The 27,755-nt window shown below is 35.5% G+C and overlaps 1 protein-coding gene across 6 annotated transcripts; it reads left to right on the top strand.

The window, feature by feature from the left end:
- The first annotated feature begins 101 nt into the window (after positions 1-101).
- On the top strand, positions 102-27,038 carry LOC145570407 (beta-glucosidase 11-like). Of its 6 annotated transcripts, none has more exons than XR_014096457.1 (9): positions 102-452; positions 832-898; positions 4,684-4,736; positions 4,846-4,921; positions 15,702-15,773; positions 15,947-16,034; positions 24,770-25,028; positions 25,114-25,626; positions 26,618-26,636. XR_014096457.1 is itself a non-coding variant. In XM_081629476.1 (9 exons), exons 1-9 carry the CDS (start codon positions 306-308, stop codon positions 26,880-26,882), a joined length of 1,143 nt encoding a protein of 380 aa, XP_081485602.1. In that variant the 5' UTR covers positions 102-305; the 3' UTR covers positions 26,883-27,038. The 6 variants fall into 6 exon arrangements, 5 of the variants coding, with proteins under 5 accessions (XP_081485602.1, XP_081485604.1, XP_081485606.1 ...); XM_081629476.1 differs by having other exon boundaries at positions 25,511-25,626; positions 26,618-27,038; XM_081629478.1 differs by having other exon boundaries at positions 25,572-25,626; positions 26,618-26,757.
- The last annotated feature ends 717 nt before the right edge of the window (positions 27,039-27,755 follow it).

Raw genomic sequence — 27,755 nt, 5'->3', positions numbered from 1 at the left:
ATCACATTAAGTATTATTGTAAATGACAGAAAGGACATTTGTGATAGATTATAGAACATGTTAATCTTGGAATTTTGCAATTACACCCTTTTGAAAAAAAAAATAAAAATACAAGGTTCACCTTCACGCAATATAGAAACAAACATACGTGTTATGTGCTAGAACAATAGAATGAAAAATAACATAAAGTTGAAATACATATTTATCATGTTATTAGACTTTAGTACTATTATGTATTGTATTTGCAATCTAGTCAATAGCACTAAAAGTTGGTATGTAATTGAGAGAGTTAATAGAGAGAGATTATGTCAATGAGGTTTAGTGCAAGGTTGTGTTTGTTGCATCTATGCATAGCATTGTTGAGAAGGGTTGCTGGGAGTGAAGGCAAAGAGTATAATCGTTACGACTTTCCTAAGGATTTCATATTTGGTGCTAGTACCTCAGCTTATCAGGTTTGTATTTCATTTCTTCTAACTCTTGATTTTTATATATATAATCACGTTAAAATGATGTATAGGTAAATAAATAACAATAAAGATTATAATATAGTTTGTAAGAGTGTAATACTGCCTCCTTTTTACATTATTTGCAGCAATTAAATACTATAGTTATATTTCACAAAAAAGTATCCAATGTTGTACATAATATGAAACAAAGGTAGTAAAAAGTTTAGGATAAAATTCAAACTTGGCTTGTATGAATCAATGATTCAAGTTTGGGCTAGATTGAATGATTTAATTTTAGTGTTTAGAGTCATTAATATATGATGAAAATGCCCCATTGTTATATTTCCAAATTGAAAAATCTCATGTAATTTATTTGTATGTGAAGGTTGAGGGAGCAGCATTACAGGATGGAAGAAAGCCCAGTATATATGATACTTTTGCCCATCGTTCTAGTAAGTTAACTAAATTGAGCACATTATTTACTACGAAGCTCAATGATAAACAGGTTTGGGCCACACCCGTCACAACTGTCCACTTTACACGACCAAGGAGGTTCCACCTCAAAAGTATATGGCAATGAGGGGAGTAGCCCCTTAGCCTTATAAAGTAGACACAACTTTCTTGTTTTTTTAATGTAGGATACACTTTCCAACACTTTCATACTCATTTAAGGTGGAACAACACTTTCACTCACATCTGAGTTTGCTCATATGCTTAACACTCAGCCTACATGATTCTTATCAATCTTTACTCCTTTTTTCAACCAAATTTTTATATACTACAAAAGATAATATTAAAAGGACAAAAATAGTTAGGTAGATAACATAATTTCCTTATTTATATCAAAAATAACAAATATCTCTAATAGGTTTACTCATGTCAAAGTATTTAAATTTGACAACATAAATAATAATGAATGGGACAATAAAAAAAAGGAAATTTAAATTATACCATACAAAGAGATTTAAAAAGATTATCATTGAAAGATAATTCTAAAGCAAAAGTAGTTAATTTGTTACTTTGTAGATTTTTTTGAGGGAAAAAGCTAGCAGATAATGTTATTCTAAATCAAATTTCGCTAAGATAATTAAGTTTTGAAGAAAAAACTCATACAAACAAACTCCGCAAAACAGCGAGTATCCCCTCTTGCCATTAGATTTGCTAATGTATTACCTGATTTACGAACATGAGAAATTTTAAAAAATCAAAAGATATAACTAAAGAGCATATGTCAGCATATATAAAATAAGCCATAAAAAGAGAGAGTGAGGAATAGCTAAAGTGGTAAGAGCTTTCCTCCCATTTTCATGAGATCATGGAATCGATTCTCATCACCTTTCTACATAGTAACCCTGTAGTTTCGACTTTTCTAAGGTGTGTCCACCCTTTTAAGAAGTTCCACAATGTAACCCCAGGATACAATAAGTAACTATATGGTACCCCACGTTAGCATTATTTATGACGAACGATTTACTCCGTCACCTAACTTCACGTTTAATTGTACCTTTCTCTCTCCTTAACATTAATCCCTCCCTAACTCTCTACTCTCTGTTTCATTCTCTTTCATGTTTGATCAAAAAAAAAAAAAAAACCCTAAATAAGTGGGAGGAAGGAAGAAGAAGAGAACTACAATGGGAAAGTAAAAAAAAAAAAAAAATTAAGAAAATGGAAGGGGGATGAAAGCAGGGAAAAGTAGGACTTAAATAAGAGGGAGGAAGGAGGGAGCGAAAAATTAGAGGAAACACCCCCCCCCCCCACCAAAAACAAAAAAAAAACACTATTAGCCAAGTAATTAAATTGCTAGAAGAAATAAAAACATAATGGCGTTAAATATAAACTAACGGCAAAGGCACCGTACAGTTATTTAATATACCCTAGCTTACATTGTAGAATTTCTTAAAAGGACGGGCACATCTTTAAAAAGTCGATAATATAGGATTACTATGTAGAAAAACCCAAAAAAAAAAAAAAAAAAAGCCATAAAAGGAGAGAAACCTTGAGAAAGACCGTTAACATGTTAGCAACATTCAATGCATCACCTTCGACCAAAATGCGCGATAAGGCCATCTGCCTAGCCCAAGCCACAAGTCCAAAGAAAAAATGAAAAAAAAACAAAAAAATAATTCTCATACTACCTCTGATTTAAATATTATTTGTAATTTTAGGATATTATTTATGAGATATAAAATATTCTAAATTTACAAATAATAAAAATTGGAGGTATTTTATTTTCACAAACTCTTATATGTGGCTAGCCACATGGTGTTGTCACTTCATATATACACATATAAGACAATTTATTAAGTAATATGGTGTTACGATGATGGGTAAATAGAGTTACCTAACATATGTAGGTTGCTTAAATGAAAAAAAAAAAAGGATTAGTCTCTTAAATAGGTGGAATTAACCTTTTATTTTTTAAAACAAAAGAATAGGGCTTACTTGAATGAACAAATGAGGTTACTTATTATTAAATTATTTGATTTCACTTGTATAATGAATTTGAGTTACTTTTATGGACAATATGAGGTTAATCTTATGAAAAAATGAAGTTATTCACACATATAAATAAAGATTACTCTTATAAATCAATGTGGCCACATCGTGTGGCTAGCCACGTACAAGACTTACTGGTGAGTGGTAAGTTAACAGCTTGTAAGTCGTAATAAGAAAAGAAGTAAGTTGGGCCACATATTTTAAAAAAAAAAAAAAAAAAAAAAAAAAAAAAAAAAAAAAAATTAAGAAATACCCCAGATACATTGTTGCGTGATTTTACTACATATTTCTAAATTGATGTTAATTATATTCAACATATTATATGGTTATATATAATCATAAATGTTACATAATATTTTCTTCAAAAAATAAAAAAAAAATGTTACATAATAGTCCTAAACACTTTGCGCCATAAAACCATTTTTTAAAAACTAAAGAAAGCAAGACAGGACAATAATATAAACAAGTTTTAATCTTACATTTAAACTATTGCGTCGAATACTCAAAAATTATAACCAACTATAGACACCTACATTATTTGTAAGGCTAAGCAAAACTATCTGATAATCAGAAAATCCGATCCACATCCGATCCGAAAATTTAGGATAACCGATTCGAAAATATTTTCGGATTGGATATCCGATCCAAAAATTTCGGATTTCGGATATCGGAATTTCGGATTTCGGATATCCGAATATCCGAAAAAAGTCAGATATCGAATCGGATATCCGATCCGAAATCCAAAAAAAAACCTAAATCAGTAAACCCCAAATACTCTCAAAGGCCCAAGTATCCCCAAAGGCCCAAACACCCAAACTGACAAACCCTAAATCAAAACCACCGCCCCTCCCTCTCTCTCTCTCTCCTCTCAAATCTCTATTTTCTCTTTCATCCTTCTCTCTCTCTCTCTCTCTCTCTCTCTTCTCTTTCTTCCTCCTCTTAGATCTCTGCAAGGACTACACCCACCACCCCTCCCTATCTCTTCTCTTTCATCCGCGTCTCCTCCTTCAATCTCTGCAACCCACCGCACCACCAGCTTCCTTTCTCTCCTTCGATCGTCATCAACAACCGCTCCAACAATCGTCATCAACAACCGTAACCACGGCTGCTTTACTAGCGGCCTACGCAACACCCTCCTCCAACGATAGTCATCAACGACCGCAACAACCACCCCGCAACACCGACGATATCCCTCTTTATTTTGTAATTTGTAAAAATTATTTGTTGTATTTTTTTAAAAAAATTTCTAGTCTATTTGAAGAGTTGTTCTGGTTGTTCAAGTAGTTGTCCAATAATGATTTTTTATTTATTTATTTTCTATAGAACAGTTGCAAACTTGCAATGTATTACTGTATTTATTTTAGAAAATTGTTGCAAAATTAATTTAATTTACCTATTTTCATAAAAATTTACAATTAAATTATTATTTATATAATATAATATTATTAAAAGGATTTCTTTTATAAAAAAAATGTTATTTAAGGGGTCGGATTTTGGATATCCGAGCTATCCGATCCAAAATTTTCAGATTTTCGGATTTCGGATATCCGAAAGTTTTCGGATTGGATCCAAATATCAAATATATGAATTTTCGGATACGGATATCTGAACTAAAACTAAGTTTCGGATCGGATATCTGATTCTTCCTCACCCCTAATTATTTGACCCATGAGCCCATAAAAATGTTACTTTTCTCAACTTCTCATAACTGTTTTCGTCATTCAACATTGATAATTGTCAGAGCATGACACACGTAATCCAGATGTAGCTTGTGATCAATATCATAAATACAAGGTGATTGATTTATACTTTTGTATTTCAATTAATTTTATAATTGTTCTAATCAAAATTATTACAGTATTTGTTAGTATTCGTTAATAAATGTAGGTCGTCTATTCATTAGGAAGATGTTCAACTCATGGTGGAAACGGGATTGGATGCCTATCGATTTTCTATCTCATGGTCAAGATTAATACCAGGTACGATCACCAATTTACTTACCTTATCGCATTAAAAACTCTTCTCGTGAATCAAGAGGAGGGATTTTTGATGTTTCATTTTTGGAAAATTTGTTGAAAACCATCTTATAAAAACCAAATTTTGTTGAAAACCATCTTATAAATTTTTTTGTGTCAAAGCACACCTGTTTTAATTTTTTTTTTTTTGTTGAATCCCACCACTTTTCGGATTTCGACTATTGATTGACATTTCCGGCGTTGATTAGCATGTGCACCTCACGTGACCTACTTAACCCCACTTTTCTATTATTTTTCCCCCCTTCCCTCCATTCATTCCCCCTTCGTCACTTACATATTCCGTGCAATTGTATTAAAGGCTATAAAAACCAAATTATGATGAAGAGGAGTGACGAATAGGGGAATGAATGGAAGTAAAGGGGGGGGGAAATAAAAGAAAAGTGGAGTTAAGTGAGTCACGTGAGGTGCACATGTGAGTCAATGCCGAAAATGTAAGTAATTAGTTGGAACGTGGGAAAATGATGGGACTTAACAAAAAGAATTTTAAAATAGTTGTGTCTTGACAAAATTTTTTTTAAAACAGGTGTGTTTTGACAAAAAAAAATTTATAAGATGGTTTTCAACAAAATTTGGTTTTTATAAGATGGTTTTCAACAAATTTTCCTTCATTTTTCATACCATATTTTACTTAATTAATACTTCCTCTATTCTTTTTTACTTGACCCGCTTTGACTTTTACACTATTCACAACCTACCCCTTTTTTAACCATCTTTTGTGAAGTATAAGTAAAAAAAAAAAATATATTCATGTGAGATCTTGTTAGAATCATTTCAATAATTACTACTACAATATATAACTTTTATTATATTTACTTATAAAAAATTAGAGTTATTGATGGTTAAAGTTGTGCATTGGCAGGTGTGATTAAAAAAACAAGTCAAGTAAAAAAGAACGCAGGAAGTATGTATTAATACATTACTTTTGTCGTCTAAGAAAAAAATAATAAATACACCCTCTGTACCATATTTTTACGGTTTTTTTGACAATAACCACCAACAATTGTAGGTGTTTTAGTAATAACAACCAACAGTTTTTTTTTTTTTTTTTTTTTTTTTTTTTTTTTTTTTTTTTTGAAATATATCCCCAACTTTTTTCCAAAAGACTAAAACTTGCCACTGAGACTTCACACCACTTCTCAGTGGGAAGTTTTATCATTTTCATAAAATGTAGGTGGTAAATTTAAAATAATAATAAAAAAAGCTATTGATGGTTATTACTGAAACACCAACAAGTATCGATGATTATTGTTCAAAGAAAATCCTATTATTAATTTTTAATTTTTTTTTTAACAATACTTTACTTTCTTCGTCCAAACATAATAAATTAATAAATATGTCTGTAGGCGTCGTTTGAAATGTGCCTACGTGAAGCATGTTGTGAATATGATTGACACTCATAGGAAGGGGGAATTGTCATATACGATTAGGGACAAGGAAAGTACGAAGCCGCCAACAAGTTTTTAAGGAACTTGTAAACCGTTCACGGATCATAAAAGGCAACCACGAATAAAGGGGCAACGATTGACCCGTGAAGGTTACACCCCATTCATAATTTATGAGATTACTAACTCCATATGGTTCGGAACCACGAAAGGAGGATCGGGGATGATGGTACAAAATGAGTCATGGAGTCACATCCGCCCGTATTGGCCTCTACTTGATTCTTATTGTGAAAAGTGATTCCTGCGTTCTCAAAGGCATGCAAACAAAGATTCAATTTGCTCCAAACTATTATTATGCTAAATTGGTTGAATATTAATGTACACATAATTCTAAAATATTGTAATCACTTGATTTAATAACAAGATTAAAACAGGAACCTAAACCAGTTGTTCAAATTATTTTATTAGGCGTGATTTTCAATTACATATTCCCTTTAAACATGCAATATGGTGATCAATAAATAAAATAGAATAATCATTAATATTGGAAGCAATTTAACAATAAATTGTTAGTCAAATTAAATATAAATTAACCTAATCATGATACTAGCAATATAAAAATAAAATAAGTAATTAAATTAATTAATTATTCCCAGTTCGCGCGCTCCTTTAAATTGCTACATCATGAATAAATTGTTAATAACTTCAATAAAAATATAAATCAAATTGAAATTAAATTAAATTAAAAGTAGAGTTGATTTGATCCAAACCATCAGTTAATTATACCTTTCACGGCTTGATTTAAGGACGGAACATCGGGTTAAGTATGGACTCCTTGGAGTGCTTAGGGAAGGAATAATGTAATTAGAAATACATGTTTAAGGTTTAAAATATGAGAGAGAGAAGAGAATGATTTTTGGTGTAGAAGTGAGGAAGAGAAAATGATTTGGTACCCCGAACTGTAGAAAGGAGGGGGTATTTATAGAGAAAATGAGCTGAGGGAACACACGGAACCCTAAAAAGATAAAACCCTAAAAATCAATGCCGCGAAACGGCAAAATATGCCGTGACACGGTATAATTTAGTGTGACGCGGGGTAATTTGGTGTGACGCGGGACAGAAACATGCCTAAAAGATAAAACGCGTGAAGTCTGACACATGGGGAAAACACGGGAACTTCCCGTGACACGGCACATGTACCGTGACATGGCAGAAAATGTCGTGACGCGACAAAGTCCACCGTGGCGCGGCACGTGGCGCCGTGTCACGGTGTACTTTTTATCGAAATGCGTGAAGAATTGCGGAAAATACACGAAAAATGCACCGTGACATGGTGTGGAGTACCGTGTCACGGGAACAAGCACCGTGCCACGTCTTTTCTTGCCGCGTCGTGGCATTTTAGCTGCCGCGCGGTAATTTCAGTTTTTTACGCGTTTTTAAAACAACCATAACTTTTGATCCGTAACTCGGAATAAGGCATATAATATATAATTGGAAATGTTATCAAGTCTACTTTCCAACCCAATTAAAATCATGTCAAAATCATTTTTAGATTTTATGATATGGCCATTTTAGTGAAAGGGTTTCGGTTTTGGGCCGAGTTTAGTATTTTGCTCATATCTTCTTCGTTTTAAATCGGAATTGGGATTATGATATATTTTTGGAAAGATTATTTCAAGGCCTATCCAATAAAATAATAATTGGATCAAAATTATAGGGCCACAAAATCTGTTTCTCTCGATTTTGTGATGTGGACACGGAAAGTGAAAAGCAAGTTATGGTGTAGGGAAATGAGCTAGGAAATGGATTGGTTTATGAAATGTATTGAATGGAAACATGGATTTAAGCACTCCAAAGATTATATAATCAACCTACAAAATAATGGTGGTAAAAGGTTGTTCATCATCGGGTTTAGTTTTGGGGAGACATTTTTAGGTGTCTACAGAAGCCCCCACTTTGACTGAGTTTGTAGAAACGTCAGTTTCGAAAATGATAGTCAAAGTAGTCGATAGGGATGGAGAATTATTAAGACGTTCTGCGATCCTAAATCACTTTGTATACGCCGATACCTGCAGAAAAATGTTAGTTCCACAGATAAAAGAGTAAAGGGATAGAATGCTTATCTGACACCAGTGTATTGGTGGCAAACATGTTCGATAGTATCTGACACCAGTGTATCGGTGACAAATGAGTTTGGTAGCTTCCTATGCTTGAAGAAATCTACTGGATGATATTTGTTGAGATACTTTCTATGCTTGAGGAAAGTCGACAGATGATTTTGGCCGGTTTCTATGCTTGAAGAAATCCACCGGATGACACTTTCCATGCTTGAGGAAAGTCGACAGATGATTTTGGCAGGTTTCTATGCTTGAAGAAATCCACCGGATGACACTTTCCATGCTTGAGGAAAGTCGAGAGATGATATAATCGCTGATTTCTTCGCCTTGAGAGGTGGCAACGATCGACAATTTTCCATGCTTGAGGAAAAACTTGTCTGATGATGAGATTGCAAGTCTCTGTGTGTCGAGAACCTTGTGTTGTGAATCATCTTCGCTTGGGAGATGATCACTAAAATGATGATGGTTCGATTGTCCCCGAACGTGGGCTGTGGATGGTTCGCTTGTCTCCGAACGTGGGCTGTAGATGGTTCGCTTGTCCCCGAACGTGGGCTGTAGATGGTTCGCTTGTCCCCGAACGTGGGCTGTAAATGAGACCTGCAAAATGAAATTTGCCAAGGGACTCACATATACTGTGATTGACTTGATCAATTGACTTGATCAAGCTTGACTTGACATGACATGACATGTGTATGACTTGTGATTGTGTCTGTATAAGTATGATTTGAGTGTATGAGCAGACACAAGCAATCGACAATGCAAAAAGCAAAATTTTTTCGTTATTTTGGTCATGAGTGGAGAGTACCGACTTTCTCCCAAAAAAGAAAGACGTAAAAAAAAAGTTTTGTTTTTTACTTTCTCTCGATGAAAAAATTTTGAAAAAGTTTTTGAACTTCCTCAAAAGAAAAGACATGAAAAAGGGAAGAAGTTTTGAACTTCCTCGTTGAGCAAGAAGAAATGAATCGTATGGATTGCATTGCTTATCTTGAAAATAATGTATGCATGATGCATGTCCTTAGGCCAGGAGGCTAAGGAAAATTACATCATGTGACACAATAGATGAATGAACTTAGGTCATGGAGCTAAGAATCATATATGGTGTAAAGAAACAATCTTGAACGTCACTTAGGTCTGGAAGTTAAGCACGTATATAGATGAAGTGATTTTTGCATAATGAACGTTGCTTAGGTCAAGGAGCTGAGAACGATATGCTTTGTATGATTACAAATCATTGATATATAAATGGTACTATGCACATTATGCGATGCGTGAAACAATAAATATTGCTCAAGTCAGGAAGCTAAGCAAGTATACAACGTTTCTTCTAATGAATGTTGTCTTGAAATATGATGAAGCATGCGCGGTAGAGAAACAAGATTTCATGATAAAGGGTTCCTAAGGGAAAGATGATATGGCTATGTATGTGTGCAAGAAGTGTGTGAAAGTGATACTAAGGTGAGGCTGCAAAAGCTATGGTAAGGGAAATAGATGTGAGAAGAGTCGAGAAGGTGACTCTTTAGGCTAGGTAGGCTAGATGGTCTGGTTCAAGCCCCCAAGTCTAGCTCTAAATGGGTAGGGATAAGCATTGGATATTCTTTGACTTGATCATGCATGGATATGAATATGAGTGTGAGTATGAATGTGGTCGCACCTCATTGTGAGGTTGCCTACGTATCCGTTAGGAATCAGGCCGTACGTAGCTCTAGCCGAACTTTGCACAAGTGTGTATACACCTCAAAGAGGTATTTCAAGGGTTGTAATGGTTAAGCTGATGGTTTAAGGAAGAAAGGGGTAAAAGGCTCAAGACCTTAGATAAGCCCCCAAGATATGCAATTATGTATTGGACTTTGCAAGTTTTATTTATCATATATTTTTTTGTTTTGAATTTCTTTTCTTTTGTTTTTTATTCTTATGAATCAATGTAGGCAATCTCAGATCATGCGGTCCATCAATCACTTAGCATTCATGTTTCTTAGGCACGGTATCAAGCACTCGATAAGAGACACAATTTGAGACGTGTTCATATCAAAGACATTGGAACACTTGCCATTAGACATTGTTTTTTTATTTACTTATTATTTTCTTTTATTTGAACTTGCTTTCTGACTGTTACACAAATTGCACACCTTCCCATCCCAGGGTTAAGTGAATGTGGGTTGAATAAATAAGGTCAATCGTTAGACAAGACTCAAAGTGGTTGACGAAGAAATGGATAGTGATTGAATGGTTAATAGGGAATGACAGGGTTGCAAAGATGCCTCAAGTCATTGGTGTACCTTGTGTTTAGTTCGGTAATTGATTTTTTTTTTTTGAATGAGTGAACGAAAAATGCTATGATCGAGATGTCAAGGAAATATGCTCATTTTATTAATGGAAAAGGTGAACGAAACACATGAAACATATAGAAATTCGAAATGGAAAACTTATGCTAGACATGAATGGGGGAATGGAGATGAATGATAAAAAAAAAAGAAATAATGGAATCTTGCACGAAGGATCTGTTGTGCGCCTTGTGTTCATTACTTCTTGTCACCTGGACGGACAGGAAGTTTGTTTGCATCCACCAAGTCTTGAATGACGTCCTTCAAATTCCAACATTGCTCGGTAGTGTGGTCCCTTCCTTGATGGTACTTGCAATGGGCATTGGGATTTCATTTAGCGCTCCTTTCTTCAGATTTTGGCTCTAGAAATGGCCCAATAGGTGTGATCAAGCCTTGACCATAGAGGCGATCATAGGCCGCATCATAAGTCATTCCTAAAGGAGCGTAAGTTCTCATTTTCTTGGGCAATGGAGTATCAAGGGCTAACACTTCATCGAGATCAACTTGGCTTATATTGTTGGTAGTACTTTTGTGCTTAGAAGACGAAGAAGAAGGAAGGTCGTTCTTCTTGTTTTTCCAAGTGTTATTATTGTTATTACCAGCAGTCTTTATTAGCTCATCCTCGATATTGATGCCGATGTGGTATACAGATTCGAAAGTGTTCAGTGGAAGAAATTTGAGATGTTCCCTATACTTGTGAGTCAGATTTTAGATAAAGAGGCGAACCATCACTCTTTCTTTAGGAGGATCTACTAAGAGTGAAGTCGTTTCCCTCCACCTGTACAGATAAGCAGTGAAGCCTTCATTCTCTTTCTATTTGAGAATGGAGAGTTCCCGTTCAGAAGTTTTGGTTTGAATGTTACACTTATAACGATTCATGAAACTGTCGGTGACATCTTTCCAAGTCGCAGTACGCTTGGCATCTAGGGAATAAAACCATTGTTGGCAAGCACGCTCTAAGGAGAGAGGGAACACCGTAGGGAAGAGTGTTACGTCCAATCCCTTAAGAGCCATGGTTGCAAAGAACACCTTCAAATGGAATATTGGATTGTCAGTAGGCTTGAACTTTGGAATATCAGCGGTGGAGAACTTTTCAGGGACCCTGTCTTTCATATCCACAGGAGTAGGAGGCTGTTCCACATAGGTAAAATCCTCAGAAATCTTGCTCATCTATTCTTTCAATTTGTCAAGGGTAGCAACAGTGACCTTGTTTTGTTCCATGGTAATGACCCTAGTGGTAAGGGTTTGCATCATGGTAGACAATGCCTCGATGGATTTGTTGATTTTCTCAATATCTTCCTTAGTGGCCATTTGGAACGAACAGAAAGTAGTTTAAAGGTGATAAGTAATGTGGAGATGGCGAAGTTTTCTTTGAACGCCTCTTAGATCTGAGAGATTGTTGCGGTAATGACTCGAACCGTATTAATCTATCCCTACTCCTTGACCAAGTAATGTGAAATAAAATAATTCACTTAATTGTTTGACTCGTTGCTCAAGATAGCAAAGGAAAGGGAAAAAATTGACATTTGAAAACAGGTGAGAAAAACTCCACTCATTTTTTATTATGACGAAAAAAGGGTACATGAACCTAGTATACGATCATAAACGACATGGTGCACGACTCGAGTCGGAAAATAAAGAAAATGTTTGGACTATACTTGACTCGTGAGTGATTAAGTGATGTTATAAGACTCGTGGTATAATCGTATGGCTAGACATGTGAACAATAACCAAAATGACTGTCGCGAGGACCAAATTAGCACGGAAGACTATAAAAAAGCTGACTAGACTTATTCCTTGGGCGCCGTGACACGGAAAACTGTACCATGTCGCGGTACAACCTACTGTGACGTGGCACTGATTTCCGTGACGCGGCATTTCTGCCGTGGCGCGGTGATCAGTTCCAAGAGTTTTGTTTTTTTTTTCAGTTTTTATTTTATTTTAGTATTTGCGCTAATTACAAAGTGATTACGGTCCATTGGCGTTAGTAAGTCATAAAATAAACCACCACAGACAAAGAAAACTCGTTAAGGTTAGGATCAAAACAATCACACATAGGGCACGTAGGCACAATGATGCAAAGAAGAGTTCGCAACCTAAGGTCAAGTTCTATGTTACACTATGGTCAAGTTTATTTGATGTCAAAAGGGTACCATGGTTAAGAGTTTGGACGCATTGACAAGGTAGCCTCCCTTGAGGGTGTATGCCAACGGGCGGCTCCGCGAGTTCGTGATGAAATCGAACTCGACACCATGGTTTGGGTGGATTTAATAACTCGGATGAACCCTTATTGCCATGAGCGTTTTTTGGTTGATAGAGCATAAATCCCCCAGGGCTAAGACGTATGTAGAACTAACATGTTTTTTCAGAAAAATCGAAGGAAGCTGACTGTGAAAAGAGAAATAAGGTCATTGGAAGGATTTCAGAATTGCCACGACACGGCAGAATCTACCGTTTCAGGGTGCTGGACACCGCGTCATGGTGCCCTGCGCCGTGACAGGCAAGCTCTGCCGTGGCGCGGTAGTCAGAAAATCTGACTAGTGCCCCTATTTTCTTCTTTCGCGACCAGGTTATCCAATTTTTCCTATGGGACAAACCTGAAATACGAAGTTAAAACGTCTATGCATATGCAAAAATGCCAATTTAATCACAGGCGTAGTTTCAAGAATCTTTCAAGTCTCATCCACTCATCTTAATTAAATACCGATCACCCAAATCGATAAATAACCAAGAATCCTCCCCAGTGGAGTCGCCAAATTGTAGGCGTCATTTGAAGTGCGCCTACGTTAAGCATGTTGTGAATATGCTTGACACTCATAGGAAGTGGGAATTGACATATACGATTAAGGACAAGGAAAGTAGGGAGCCGCCAACAAGTTTTTAAGGAACTTGTAAACCGTTCACGGATCATAAAAGGAAACCACAAATAAAGGGACAATGGTAGGCAACAACGATTGACCCATGAAGGTTACACCCCATTCACAATCCATGAGATTACTAACTCCATATGGTTCGGAACCACGAAAGAAGGATCGGGGATGATAGTACAAAGTGAGTCATGGAGTCACATTCTCCCGTATTAGCCTTTACTCGATTCTTATTGTGAAAAATGATTACTGCGTTCTCAAAGGCATGCAAACAAAGATTCAATTTGCTCCACATTATTATTATGCTAAATTGGTTGAATATTAATGCACACATAATTCTAAAATATTGTGATCACTTAATTTAATAACAAGATTAAAAAAGGAACCTAAACCGGTCGTCCAAATTATCTTATTAGGCGTAATTTTCAATTACATATTCCCTTTAAACATGCAATATGGTGATCAATAAATATAATAGAATAAACATTAATATTGGAAGCAATTTAACAATAAATTGTTAGTCAAATTAAATATAAATTAAACTAATCATGATACTAGCAATATAAAAATAAAATAAGTAATTAAATTAATTAATTACTCACATTTCTCGTGCTCCTTTAAATTGCTACATCATGAATAAATTGTTAGTAACTTCAATAAAAATATAAATCAAATTGAAATTAAATTAAATTAAAAGTAGAGTTGATTTGATCCAAACCATCAGTTAATTATACCTTTCACGGCTTGATTTAAGGACGGAACATCGGGTTAAGTATGGACTCCTTGGAGTGCTTAGGGAAGGAATAATGTAATTAGAAATACATGTTTAAGGTTTAAAATATGAGAGAGAGAAGAGAATGATTTTTGGTGTAGAAGTGAGGAAGAGAAAATGATTTGGTACCCCGAACTGTAGAAAGGAGGGGGTATTTATAGAGAAAATGAGCTGAGGGAACACACGGAACCCTAAAAAGATAAAACCCTAAAAATCAATGCCGCGAAACGGCAAAATATGCCGTGACACGGTATAATTTAGTGTGACGCGGGGTAATTTGGTGTGAAGCGGGACAGAAAAAGGCCTAAAAGATAATACGCGTGAAGTCTAATACACGGGGAAAGCACGGGAACTTCCCGTGACATGGCACATGTACCGTGATATGGCAGAAAATGTCGTGACGCGGTAAAGTCCACTGTGGCGCGGCACGTGGCGCCGTGTCACGGTGTACTTTTTATCGAAATGCATGAAGAATTGCGGAAAATACACGAAAAATTCATCGAGACACGGTGTGGAGTACCGTGTCACGGGAACAAGCACCGTGCCATGTCTTTTTAGCTGCTGCGCGGTAATTTCAATTTTTTACGCGTTTTTAAAACAACCATAACTTTTGATCCGTAACTCGGAATAAGGCATATAATATATCATTGGAAATATTATCAAGTCTACTTTCTAACCCAATTAAAATCATGTCCAAATCATTTGTAGATTTTATGATATGGCCGTTTTAGTGAAAGGGTGTCGGTTTTGGGCCGAGTTTAGTATTTTGCTCATATCTTCTTCGTTTTAAATTGGAATTGGGCTTATGATATATTTTTGGAAAGCTTATTTCAAGGCCTATCCAATAAAATAATAATTGGATCAAAATTATAGGGCCACAAAATCTGTTTCTCTCGATTTTGTGATGTGGACACGGAAAGTGAAAAGTAAGTTATGGCATAGGGAAATGAGCTAGGAAATGGATTGGTTTATGAAATGTATTGAATGGAAGCGTGGATTTAATCACTCCAAAGATTAAATACTCAACCCAACCAATAATGGCGGTGAAAGGTTGTTCATCATCGGGTTTGGTTTTTGGGAGACATTTTTAGGTGTCTATAATGTCAAAACACCATATCACTTGCAAGTTGCAACATATGACACACCATATTCCTCCATACTACATTTGTAAATTAATTTGATATACTTTTCGTTTTTATATTGTACATCATACGAATCAAGCCACTACATTTTTTTAAAATGTGATTAAACTTATGTCTTTTAGATGGCAGAGGAACTATTAACCTTAAGGGTTTAAGATACTACAACAATCTCATCAATGAGCTCCTTAGTCACGGTATGTAATACTTCTCCATTCATTTTTAGTTGATACGTTTCTTTTATTACGTTAGTACATATACAAATTCAATGACTAAATATTTAAACATCAATAAAGCTTGGTAGAGTTAGTGGGGAATTCACCTTGGGATTTTGAGGCCATAATTCGAGCCCCATGTTTAATTTTTGCAGGGATTGAACCACATGTCACACTGGTGCACTCAGATTTACCACAGGCTCTTGAGAATGAGTATGGAGGCTTCCTCAATCATAGGATCATGTATGTTCTTGTGAATTCGATCAATATTCAATCTGTGTTTCATAATATTATAAATAATTATTATTGTTATTCATTTCTTAATGTTATTGTCAAAGCAAATGGTTAATAATTGAAGTAATTAGCAAAGAACAACTAAGAAATTTGATAATAAAAGAGACAAGAAATTGGAAGGTGGGAAAATCATTCAAGCAATTACTTGAAAACTATAAAACCCACCTAAGAACAAGGAGAATGTTTGTATTGATTTTAATTAGTGTTTACAAAAGTAATCTCTCACTAATTTCCATTGTAAAGCACAAGAGTTTCAAGAACAAGAAGCCTAGCTCTAATTGTGTTTCACTCAATTTGGTGATAATGAACAAATTAACCCTTAATTGGTATTTATACCCCCGTTAGATTTGGACATAGCATCAGGTAGGCACGAACGTGCCAAATATGGCATGGACGTGCTAGCCTAGATAAATTAGACCAGAAGCTACTGGTCGTCTGGAACTGTAGCTGCACAAACGTGCCAAAGTTGGTACGGACGTGTAGCCCCTATTCGGGTCAGCATAGATATCTTGTAGTAAAACATCTATGATTGGTCATCAGAATTAAGCTTATGACTTATCGTTAGAAATATCTTGAAATAAGCTTTTACCTCCAACTTGAATCACCTCAAAACTCCAAGTAGTTTGAGAGATTTGCCCAGTTGAAGTTGACCCATCCAATGCTTTCTTGCTTAACACAAGTAATTCATCCCCCTTAGCTTATATGCCAAACATCAATTGATTTTCAATTCATACTCCAACAATTCTCCACCTTGAAAAGATAATCAATCATGTCAAGTAACCACAACAACCATCCGAAAAACAACGGGTGTAATTAACATTTTCAACAAAGATGAAACCACCTACAAGAGGTGTAACCACCCTTACAAGGCTGTCAAAAGTAACATAGCTAATAACAACCAATGCTTAAACTTTGCAACCGACAAAGGCTTAGTTAACAATCCGCCGGATTCTCCAAAGTTTGCACCATCCCTAATGCTACCTTGCCACTAGCAATAGTATCTCGAATATAGCGATACTTCATGTCGATGTGTTTTGTTCTCCTACGGAAAGAATTTTGATTTCTAGCCAAGTGAAAGGCGCTTTGGCTATCACTTTACATCATAGGAATACATCTCTCCGAACTCAACTCTCCAACAAAGGAACCAAGCCAATGGGCTTCTTTGAACCCCTCTGTCAAAGCCATGTATTCGGTTTTTGTTGTTGACAAGGAGGTCACTTCTTGCAATGCCGACCTCTAACTAATAGCCAAACCACCGAGGAAAAACACATACTTCAAAGTGGACTTCTAATTATCAAGGTCACCACCATAATCGGAATCCACATAACCAATCAAGCCATCTCCATTCCGCCCATACTCAATACAAGTGCTAGAATTACCCCGCAAATACCGAAGGATCCACTTGATGACTTGCCAATGTGCCTTCTCGGGATTTTCCATGTACCTAGTCAGCACGCTTACAGCTTGATCAATGTCCGGTCGAGTACAAACCATTGCATACATAATGCTCCCAACCGCATTGGCATAAGGAATGGATGACATGAACTCCTTGTCCTCCTTGGCATTTGGAGAATTTAAGGATGATAATTTGAAATGAGATGCTAAAGGAAAGGAAACGGGCTTAGCATCCATCATATGAAATCTTTCCATGACCTTTTCAATGTACTTTTCTTGGGATAAGTACCAACTCCGTCTTTCACGATTTCTTATGATCTTCATGTCGAGAATTTTCTTTACTGGCCCCAAATCCTTCATTTAGAATTCCCCCTTTAACATTTCTTACATCTTCTTGACCTCAAACATGTCTTTTTCCACTACAATCATGTCATTAACAAGCAAAAGATACAACAAAGAGTCATCATTCACCTTCGTCTATCATAGTCACTTCGGGAGAAACCATGCCCCAACATACATTGGTCAAACAGTTTGTACCATTATTGAGGTGATTGTTTCAAACCATACAAGGACTTCTTTAACAAGCATACATGCTCTTCATTACCCTCAACAACAAAACCATCCGGTTGTCGTATGTAGATTTCCTCCTCAAGCTATCCATGCAAGAATGTGGTTTTCACATCTAATTGCTCCAACTCCAAATCATGCATGGCAACAAGAGCAAGTAGTGAACAAATAAAAGTGTGCCTTACCACCGGTAAGAAAATTTCATTGTAGTCAATTTCCAGAACTTGGCTAAAACCACGTGATAAAACTCTTACTTTGCACCTTGGATCCTCAATCCCCGAAATTCCCTCTTTATACTTGTAGACCCATTTGCAATCAACAATTTTCTTGCCTCGTGGTTTCTCTACAAGCTTCCATGTTTGACTCTTGTGAAGAGATTCCATCTTTTCTTCCATGGCCAATTGCCATCTTTTGGAGTCAACACACTCCATTACTTTGGTATATGAAGATGGCTCAAGATCGACTACGTCACTAGCAATGCCGCCATCTCCTCAAAACCGAATCAAACCGGAGGCTTTATATGCCTCTTAGCCCTTCCATGTGCAAGACTTGGTTTTTGCACTTGGTGGAAATTGTTCCTTTCTAAGAGTGGTGGCCTTCCTAGGGGATAAAGCGGAAGGAAAATTTCCACCTTTTTGTAGTGTCTCTACACTACCGTTATTATCGGGAACTTCATCAACCTTCTCACGAGTTTCAACACCGTCAACATTCTCCACCTCCTTCTCGGCAAGCTCAAAAGAAGACGTATCACCCTTTTGAAGAAATACGGCCTAATTAAAGGTAACAATTCAACTAATGATGATTCTTGATGTGTTAGGGTCCCAAAGTTTATAACCCTTGAGCCCATTCGTGTATCCTAAGAAGATACACTTCTTTGCTCTAGGCTCCAACTTCCCGTCATTCACATGGGCATAAGCCAGGCAGCCAAAGACTCTCAATCCGGAATAATCTCCTGGCAAACCCAACCACATCTTATCCGCCGTCTTCAACCCAAGAGCAGTGTGTGGTGACCGATTTTCCAAATGAGCCGCCATTTTCACCGCTTCGGCCCAAAATCCCTTGCTTAGCCCCGCTTGGAACAACATACACCAAGCCTTTTCAAGTAAAGTCCTATTCATCCTTTCCGCCACTCCATATTGTTGTGGTCTACCGGTACAAGTGCGATGATGAGCAATACCAAGTTTCTAAGATACTTGGTGAATTCTTTCTCCACAAAATCAATCCCATTATCCGTTCTCAACCTCTTTATTTGCCTTCCGATTTGCTTCTTAATCAAGGTTTTTCAATCTTGGAACTCCTCAAAGAGTTGATCTTTGCTTTTCAAGAAAAAACCCACACCTTCCGTGAATAATCATCAATAAAGGTGAGAAAATAGCGGTGACCACCCAAGGATAGTGTAATACCCCGTATTTTTAAAACGTATTTTCTAATTAATTAATTAATTAGTATTATCTTAAAAGGGTATTTTAGTAACTTATTTTACTATTTGAATTTTAGAGCCAAAATGATCTTTAAATTTTGGCGCCAAAAGTATTTTAAAACTCAAGTATTATTTTTGGATTTTGGATAAGATTTATTATCCATTTATTTTATTTTAAAACCCGGATTATTTATATATATTTAGGATATTTTAACTAAGCGAAAATTATATTTTAATTATTTAATTAGGAGGTCCGAATTTCCTAAATAATAAGCTATGATTTTCGGATTTTCTAAGTGTAGAAAATCTTATTTTCTTAGTGAATTTATTTAGTGAATAATTGATATTTTCTTAATTAATTATTTTGTACAATATATATTATTTACACAATTATTTCCTTAAAACTAGTAAATTAATTCCCTAAATATCTAAAGGGAGGTCCGAAATATGAGCTTAGGAAAGATCAAATTTTCGGCCACCATGATGGATTTTTGGGTGATTTATTTTGGTAAATTGTATTTTTAATTATCTCCTTAAAATCTCTTATTTTCCTTAATTTTATTTTCCATCTCACAAAGATTTTATCATCTTATTTCCCTACCTTATTTCATCCTTGATTATTCCCCAATTAATATTTTTTGCCATATTAATTTTTATGACAACACATTTTCCTTAATTCTATTATTCTTAATCACCTTAATATTTAACTTTCCATACTTCTTTAACTCTCTTCTCCAAGTAATTTCCTTAATACTTTTTACCATAATTCTTCCTACATTCTCCTACCATAATTCTTTCATTCGTGAGCCTATAAATACCCCCTCATACCTCTCATATTCTTCACACCAAAACTCAATTCTCTTCTTCTCTCTTATTCTTCTTCTTTTCCCTAAACCTTTTCATACTTTCTTCTCCTCTTTTTATACAAATCAGCCCGTATACCTTTGAATCCAGTTTTCGGGCACTTCTGATCAGTTTTGACAAAAGATTGTTCCTCTTGAAAAATCCTTGAGGTTAGGCTCAAGAATCACCTAATTCGGAGTTATATTGAAGGAGTTATGGCCTCTGCAAGTTCTGCATATTCTTTCCAACGAAATTCAATTCTCTTTAATTTTATTCCTTTATCTTCTTCATGGTTAGTTTTCTAAAATAAAAATACCTATTTCAAAGTTATAATTTTATAGTAAAGTATTATTTCAAAAGAGTTTTATAGTTCATGCACATTAGATTTGAGTTTATATTGTGATAACCTTATGGTTATGTTATTTGCAAGGTGTATTCGTGATTGAACTTTGAAAGTGCAAAGTATTGATTTTTATTTAGTAAGTTTTGAGTAGCCTTGCGTAATCACGCGGCGGTAATACGCCTAAGTCTATCTCTACGGTATAATTAAACGTATTATACTAGTATTTCCGTAGAGGGAGATTTGGGGGTGTTACAGATAGCTTTCTAGAAGGACCCCACAAATCCGAGTAAACATAATCAAGTGTAACCTTGGTTCTATGTGTGGCGCCTTGAAGCTAACCCTTCTTTGTTTCCCCAACACAAAATTCCATAGGATCTATAGCTTAATTATCTAATAGACCCCTCTTGGTCAATTTCGACAAACCTCTTTCACTCATGTGCCCAAGCCTCATATGCCACAACTTCGTATTATCTTTTTTTTGGTAAGTAGTATATTAGATCAAAAAATTGTACAAAATGTACAAGAAATACAAGCCTCAACAAAAAGGAGGCAAAATACTCCCAAACTACACAAACCCATTTGGGCCACACCCACCACTTATGACTGTTAGTAATCTAAAAGCCACCTCATAGGAAGGGTTCTTTTGGAAAAAACTAACAGTACACTACCTGGACTCATATTCCCTACTACCTTCCAAGAAGGGCACAGGGAACAAGACCAGGACAACAGCAAACACCCCCTAACCAGACCAAACACAAATCAAATAGACAACAGCAACAAACAGTAAAAAGAACAGTAAAAAGAACACCCCCCCAACTTCGTATTATCGGACTCGGACATTGACGAAGACACCACCGATGCCGAACCCTCAACTGTTAACCCAATTAACTCATAGAGTAAGCCAACCTTCTTGCCTTTCATCACAACTTGAGCCCCCAAAGCAACCTTAAGTTCACCCTTTTCAAGAGTGCACCGACAACCATTGCTATCCAAAGTGCCCAATGAGATCAAGTTCTTAGTCATATCCGGAACATGAAGCACATTTGATAGGTAGAGGACCATTCCATCAAACATCTTGATCCTAACCGCCCTAATCCCCGTAACCTTACAAGCCACACTATTTCCCATTAGCACCACTCCACCTTAAAAACTATCATAAGTAGAGAACCAATGTCGATTGGGAGTGATACGATAATAACACCCCGAATAAAGTATCAATTTGTCATTGGACCTTGAATTCGATTCAACCGCAAGAAGAATTGAATCATCACTATCACTATGAGCCACCGCCGCCGAATCATCATAGTAAGATGTACTAGCAACATTCTTACCTTTATCCTTTTTCCCCTTCTCCGGGCAAAACTTCCGAATGTGGCCTTTCTTATGGCAAGCATGACAAACAACATTATTAAACTTAGATTTTGATCTAGACTTAGAAGTACCGGATTTAGCACCAAAATTGTTCCTCTCCTTTGGTCTACCTTTCACAACAAGACCTTCACCACCATGAACAAGATCATCATTTCTGGGTTTTCAATTAACTCCTTTGCAACAACGCACTCCTAACACGCTCAAGTAACAATTCGTCTCTACCATACAAAACTGTCTCTCTAAAGTCCTTATAATCGGGAGGCAATGAGCACAACAAACTTATAGCTAAATGCCTAAATCCTCATTATCTAAAGTAACATCTATATTATGCAAGTCCATAACTATAGAATAAAACTCATCAAGATGAGATCTCAAGGATTTACCTTCTTCAAGTTTGAGGTCATGTAGTTTGCTCTTCAACAAAAGTCGATTGGTCACCGATTTTGTCATGTAGAGCGACTCAAGCTTCAACCATAACCTCGCCGCTGTTGGTTCCTTCGCTACCTCCCTCAACACCTCATTAGAAACGCTCAATTGAATTAAATTTACTACAAGAAAACTGGTTTTTGGCAATGGTAAAAGTCAATGCTAAATAAAGATTGTCGTTGCAAGGTCGTTGCGAGTGTTGGCGTCACAAAAAATCAAAACGACGACTTTTTGTCGTTGCCAAAGAAAGTTTTTTCACAACGACAGAAGTCGTTGCTATAAATTTGTCGTTGCCATAAATTGCATTATTACTTATATGAGATATATTTTATACAATGCCCATTGTCGTTGTCAAAGCTTTGTTTTGCAACGATATTTGTTGTTGCAAAACAAAGTACGTTTTAGCCACAATAAAAGTCGTTGCAGAAGATGATTTATATTTTAACAATTATTGTAACATTACAATTTCGTTCCAAAAGAAAGTATTTCTGTTGTTCAATGCTGGGATAGGCGTTAATTACAATATTTAATAGCATCAGCATAAGCCACAACAACAACAACATTTACAATAGTAACAACAATAAATCTAGTAGAAGTCTAGAATGAAAACCAAAGGGGTATCTTCCTACTTGTCAAGACTCAGGAGTAAACAGAAGAAAACCTATTAAAAACCACAAAGAGACAAACGCTTTTGAATATAGAGACAATAAATTATTATTCTTTATACGAGTATAATTGAGCTATCTAAATAATTTCAAATACTTTAAGAGCTTCATACTGCCTTCTACACGTTTAAATTACGAGCTCGAAGGAATCTTCTCAACAAGTCATCTACTACCTCACATGCATATTAGAAAATTCTGTTAGTTTTGTAGAGCACATTATTTGTTATTGGAGAAGATAAAGTCACAAATGGAAAAATTGATAGACGAAATTAAATATCAGCTCTTGAATAGCCCAATGGAAAAAACTTGAACCTATGCTTATAATATGTAATTCCAAAAGTATTAGACACCTTCCATGGAATGTGCAACTTTCTAAGGTGTACATGTATTCAACTAAACAAACACTAAACATGATCAATCCCTAACTTAGAGTTTTTTTTGCTATAAATGAGTTTTCTTGTAGTAGGAGAGAGCTTTCTTTTCCAACTTGTTAAACTCCTCCTCCGCCATAGCCGAAGGCTTCTTCTTAATCCTAAGCATTTCCTCATCCAAGCCATTTTGAACCAAAATGGCATTCATCTTCAACTTTCATAACCCAAAGTTGATTGACCTATTAAATTTCTCAATTTTGAAATTTGAACCTCCCATGGCCAAAATACCTTCAATTTTCAATGAACCAATAACAAGCCCTAATTATACCCAAATATCTAACCTTGGCTCTGATACCAATTTGTTAGAGCAAATGGTTGATTATTTAAGTAATTAGCAAAGAACAATAAAGAAATTTGATAATAAAAGAGACAAGGTGGGAGAATCCTTCAAGCAATTACTTGAAGACTATAAAACCCACCCAAGAACAAGGAGAATGTTTGTATTGATTTTAGTTAGTGTTTACAAGAGTAATCTCTCACTAATTTCCACTCTAAAGCATAATGGTTTCAAGAACAAAACCCTAGCTCTAATTGTTTTACTCAATTTGGGGATAATGAATAAAATAACCCTTAATGTGTTTTATACCCTCGACATATTTGGACATGGCAACAAGTAGGCACGGACGTGCTAGACAAGATAAATTAGACCAGAAGCTACTGGTCGTCTAGAATTGTAGCTGCACGGACGTGACGTGCAACCCCTATTCGAATCAGCACAGATAGCTCGTAGTACAACAATTATAACTTCCTCGTTTCTCATCGGAATTAAGCTTATGGCCTATCCTTAGAAAGCTCTTGAAACAAGATTTCACCTCCAACTTGAATAACCTCAAAAATCCAAGTAGTTTGAGAGACATTCTCAGTTGAAGTTGACCAATCCAATGATTCCTTGCTTAACACAAGTAATTCATCCCCTTAGCTTATATGCCAAGCCTCAATTGATTCTCGAGTCCTACTCCAACAAGTTATTGATTAATACTTTCGGTTTATTTCATTTATGAAAAATAATCTCTTTTATCATTAAATCTTATGCACTTTGTAACTAATAATAAAAAACGGTTACCTTACACCCACCTAAAACTTCATATATTATAGATAACCTTGTATCAGATGAACAATATTTATTGTATTCTCTTCTTATATTCGTAAATACAAAAGGAAAAAAAAAAAAGATGAATCTACCTAAGTTATTCTATTGACAATTAATTTATCCACTTATATAGAGAAGACTTTACATCATACGTAGACGTTTGCTTTAGAGAATTTGGTGATAGGGTTCGACATTGGACAACTTTCAATGAGGCGAATATCTTCGCCGTTGGTGGCTATGATGCTGGTATAACACCCCCAAGTAGATGTTCTTCTCCCTTTGGATTTATCAATTGTACTAAAGGAAATTCGACTACGGAACCATACATTGCTGCTCACCACATATTGTTGGCTCATGCATACGCCGTAAAGCTCTATAAGGAAAACTATAAGGTATGTTGATTCAATTCCATGCAATAATTCCAATCCATTGCTTAGAATATAATAAATGCATAACTATTTTGAATGCTGCATAAAGCCACATGCTTAATCACGGATTAGACGACTAGCTTTGCAAGAAGGACCACGGTATGTAGTACTTCTAAATCATTCAAATATTGGATATCATTTATTACGTATATATACCAAGCATGATTGGTGAAGGTAGTGGGCAATTCACCTTGTGACTTTAAGATTACAAGGTTAAGCCCCATCACCTACCTAAACTTGGGAGTAGAGGATTCCTCTACCCTCCCCTTTACTGTTATTAAGCGTTGACTTGCATAGCTATGTTAACTAATGGCCAAAAAAAAAAGAAAATTTTGTATATATAATTATATTGTTTTTTGTTAGTCATTTAGATATAACACAATGTACACAAAATTTGCTTACCACCTTAATTTTGCATTATTGTAATTTAATACAATTGGATATAGGCCAAACAATGCGGACTCGTTGGGATCAATCTCCTTTCTTACCATTTTGCACCTCTCACAGACACAAGAGAAGATATACTTGCAAGTCGAAGATCCTACGACTTTCTAATCGGCTGGTAAGCTCAAGGTTAATTTAATTTACTTATTATGAGGAATGAGATAAGCGATATCTGTCAAATAAGCTCCATAAGGTTTGAGCCGAGAGGCTCAGAAGTTTGAGGTTGAGGTCGTGCCACCCCTCCAACATTTCAACCAACCTCTAGCTGAATTGTTCAAGGTTGAATACCATGATTTTATTTATATATAGAATAAAGTACTCAAAAAATAAGTTCGTTTTTTCTTAAGATTATTATCTAATTGTTAGTTAGACGAAAAATTAAGATCTAGTATTTGACATCAATTAAAAGCTAGTTTATTTATGGCCAACCATTTTGTTAAATGTCATATTTAATAGTGCTAAACAATGTACAATCCAATTTGCTATCCAATTTGCTTAGTTATCTATACAAGTAGAGATATCACATGGATGAGTCAAATAGGAGTCCCCCCATCCCCACTCTCTAATGTGGCGGAGATGGGTCTAAATTTGAAATATGCATGCAAGGTGGGGGTGGATGTTAGATTGTATCTATCTCGCTCGGGTCCCACATATTTTAAAAAAAATATTCATACCAAGAAGATGATCCGAGTTTGCTAAACTAATAGGAAAATTGGAAGAATGACTTGATATTGAAATTGAAACAAGTGGTGAAGTAGAGGAATATGCACTTTTAGAGTTATTGATTTCTTATTATGTATTTTATACAGATATTTGTTGTATGTTTATGGTATATAGGGTGGAGATTATGTAGGCATTGAAACTTTGAAGGTAGGAATTAAGTTGGTGGGAACACCTAGGTGAGATAGGTGGGATGAGGATATGGTTTTCTATGGTAGTTCAATAGTTTGGATGAAGTTTTTCACTTTTTAAAGTTATATTTCTATTCAACGTAACTTATTATCATTTACTCTGTATTGATCTATATAATAAATTAATTAATTAATTGTGTTCTTATTCTAGAATCTTAAGAGAAATTCTAATTTTGACCTTATTTTGTTGGGTATTAGGTTTATGCATCCCTTAACTTATGGTGATTACCTTGAAATAATGAAGAAAAATGTTGGCAACAAAATTTCTGTTTTCACAAAAAAAGAGTCAAAATTATTGAAGGGCTCAATTGATTTCATTGGAGTTAATTACTATCACGTCAGGAAGGTTAAGGACAACTCTATGAGCCTCACCAAAACGCCACGAGATTGGTTTGCAGACATGGCAGTGGAGTGGATATGTATGTTTTATATGTCTTCATCTTCTATCGTATGCTTTACTTGAGTGTTTTAACATAAGTGCATTTATTGTGTTTTAACACTTGCAACACTTGAGTTTATACGTTTATTAGGAAGAATTGTAGATATAGTATTACATAATAAATAAGTGTACATTCAATTAATTTCTTCTCTTAAACATTTCTTTATTTTTCTGGTACAATCCTAATTAGATTTACTGTCCTGCCTTACAATTTCTGATTCGAGTGCATCGCCAGAAGAGGTTACAAACTCTCCATTAATTTATCATGCTTTAATTATGACATAGTTAAGGCTCTATTTGGTTCATCTGATTTGTGTGAAACTATATTATCTAAACTTATTTCATTTCATCTGAACTTATTCTCTTTGAATTTTCTGATTAATTAATTGTCTTAACTTATTTTATCTGATCTATTTTTCAAAAACTTATTGTATCATAACTTATTATATCAAACTTATTATATCAGAACTTATATTTCTTAAATAAGATTAAAGTAAGTTAAAATAACAGGAAATAGACATATCCTTATTTTATGATTTAATTAGTAGTGCTGTCAAATTTCAAACCGAAACCGTTTAACTGTCCGAAACCGACCGACCCAAATGAGAACCGAACCGATTAATAACCGATTTTTTTGAAACCGAAAACCGACCCGAATCGTATTTTAGTAAACCCGAAACCGAATCGACCCGAATAATGTTAAACCGTATAAGAACCGAACCCGTTATCAAACCGAACCAAATATAAACCGAACTAAAAGAAAACCGAACCGAAAAAGAACCGAACCGTATCTAACCCGAAACCGGTTCCAACCCGAAACCGTTTAAACTGGCAAAAAAACCGCTTACACCGAACCGTTAGCAAACTGCTACCCGTTTGCACCGAACCATTTAAAAA

Source organism: Chenopodium album, chromosome 12 (assembly GCF_948465745.1).
Source record: "Chenopodium album chromosome 12, dcCheAlbu1.1, whole genome shotgun sequence".
NCBI classification, from domain to species: Eukaryota; Viridiplantae; Streptophyta; class Magnoliopsida; order Caryophyllales; family Amaranthaceae; genus Chenopodium; species Chenopodium album.
Note: the sequence above shows the minus strand (reverse complement) of the source record. Positions and strands in the feature narration are given on the sequence as shown.

Coding starts and splice junctions, on each gene's coding strand:
- LOC145570407 (XM_081629476.1), top strand. CDS start 306: ATGTCAATGAGGTTTAGTGCAAGGTTGTGTTTGTTGCATCTATGCATA. Junction 15,774..15,946: donor CAATGAGCTCCTTAGTCACG/GTATGTAATACT, acceptor TAATTTTTGCAG/GGATTGAACCACATGTCACA. Junction 25,029..25,510: donor TCTATAAGGAAAACTATAAG/GTATGTTGATTC, acceptor AATTGGATATAG/GCCAAACAATGCGGACTCGT.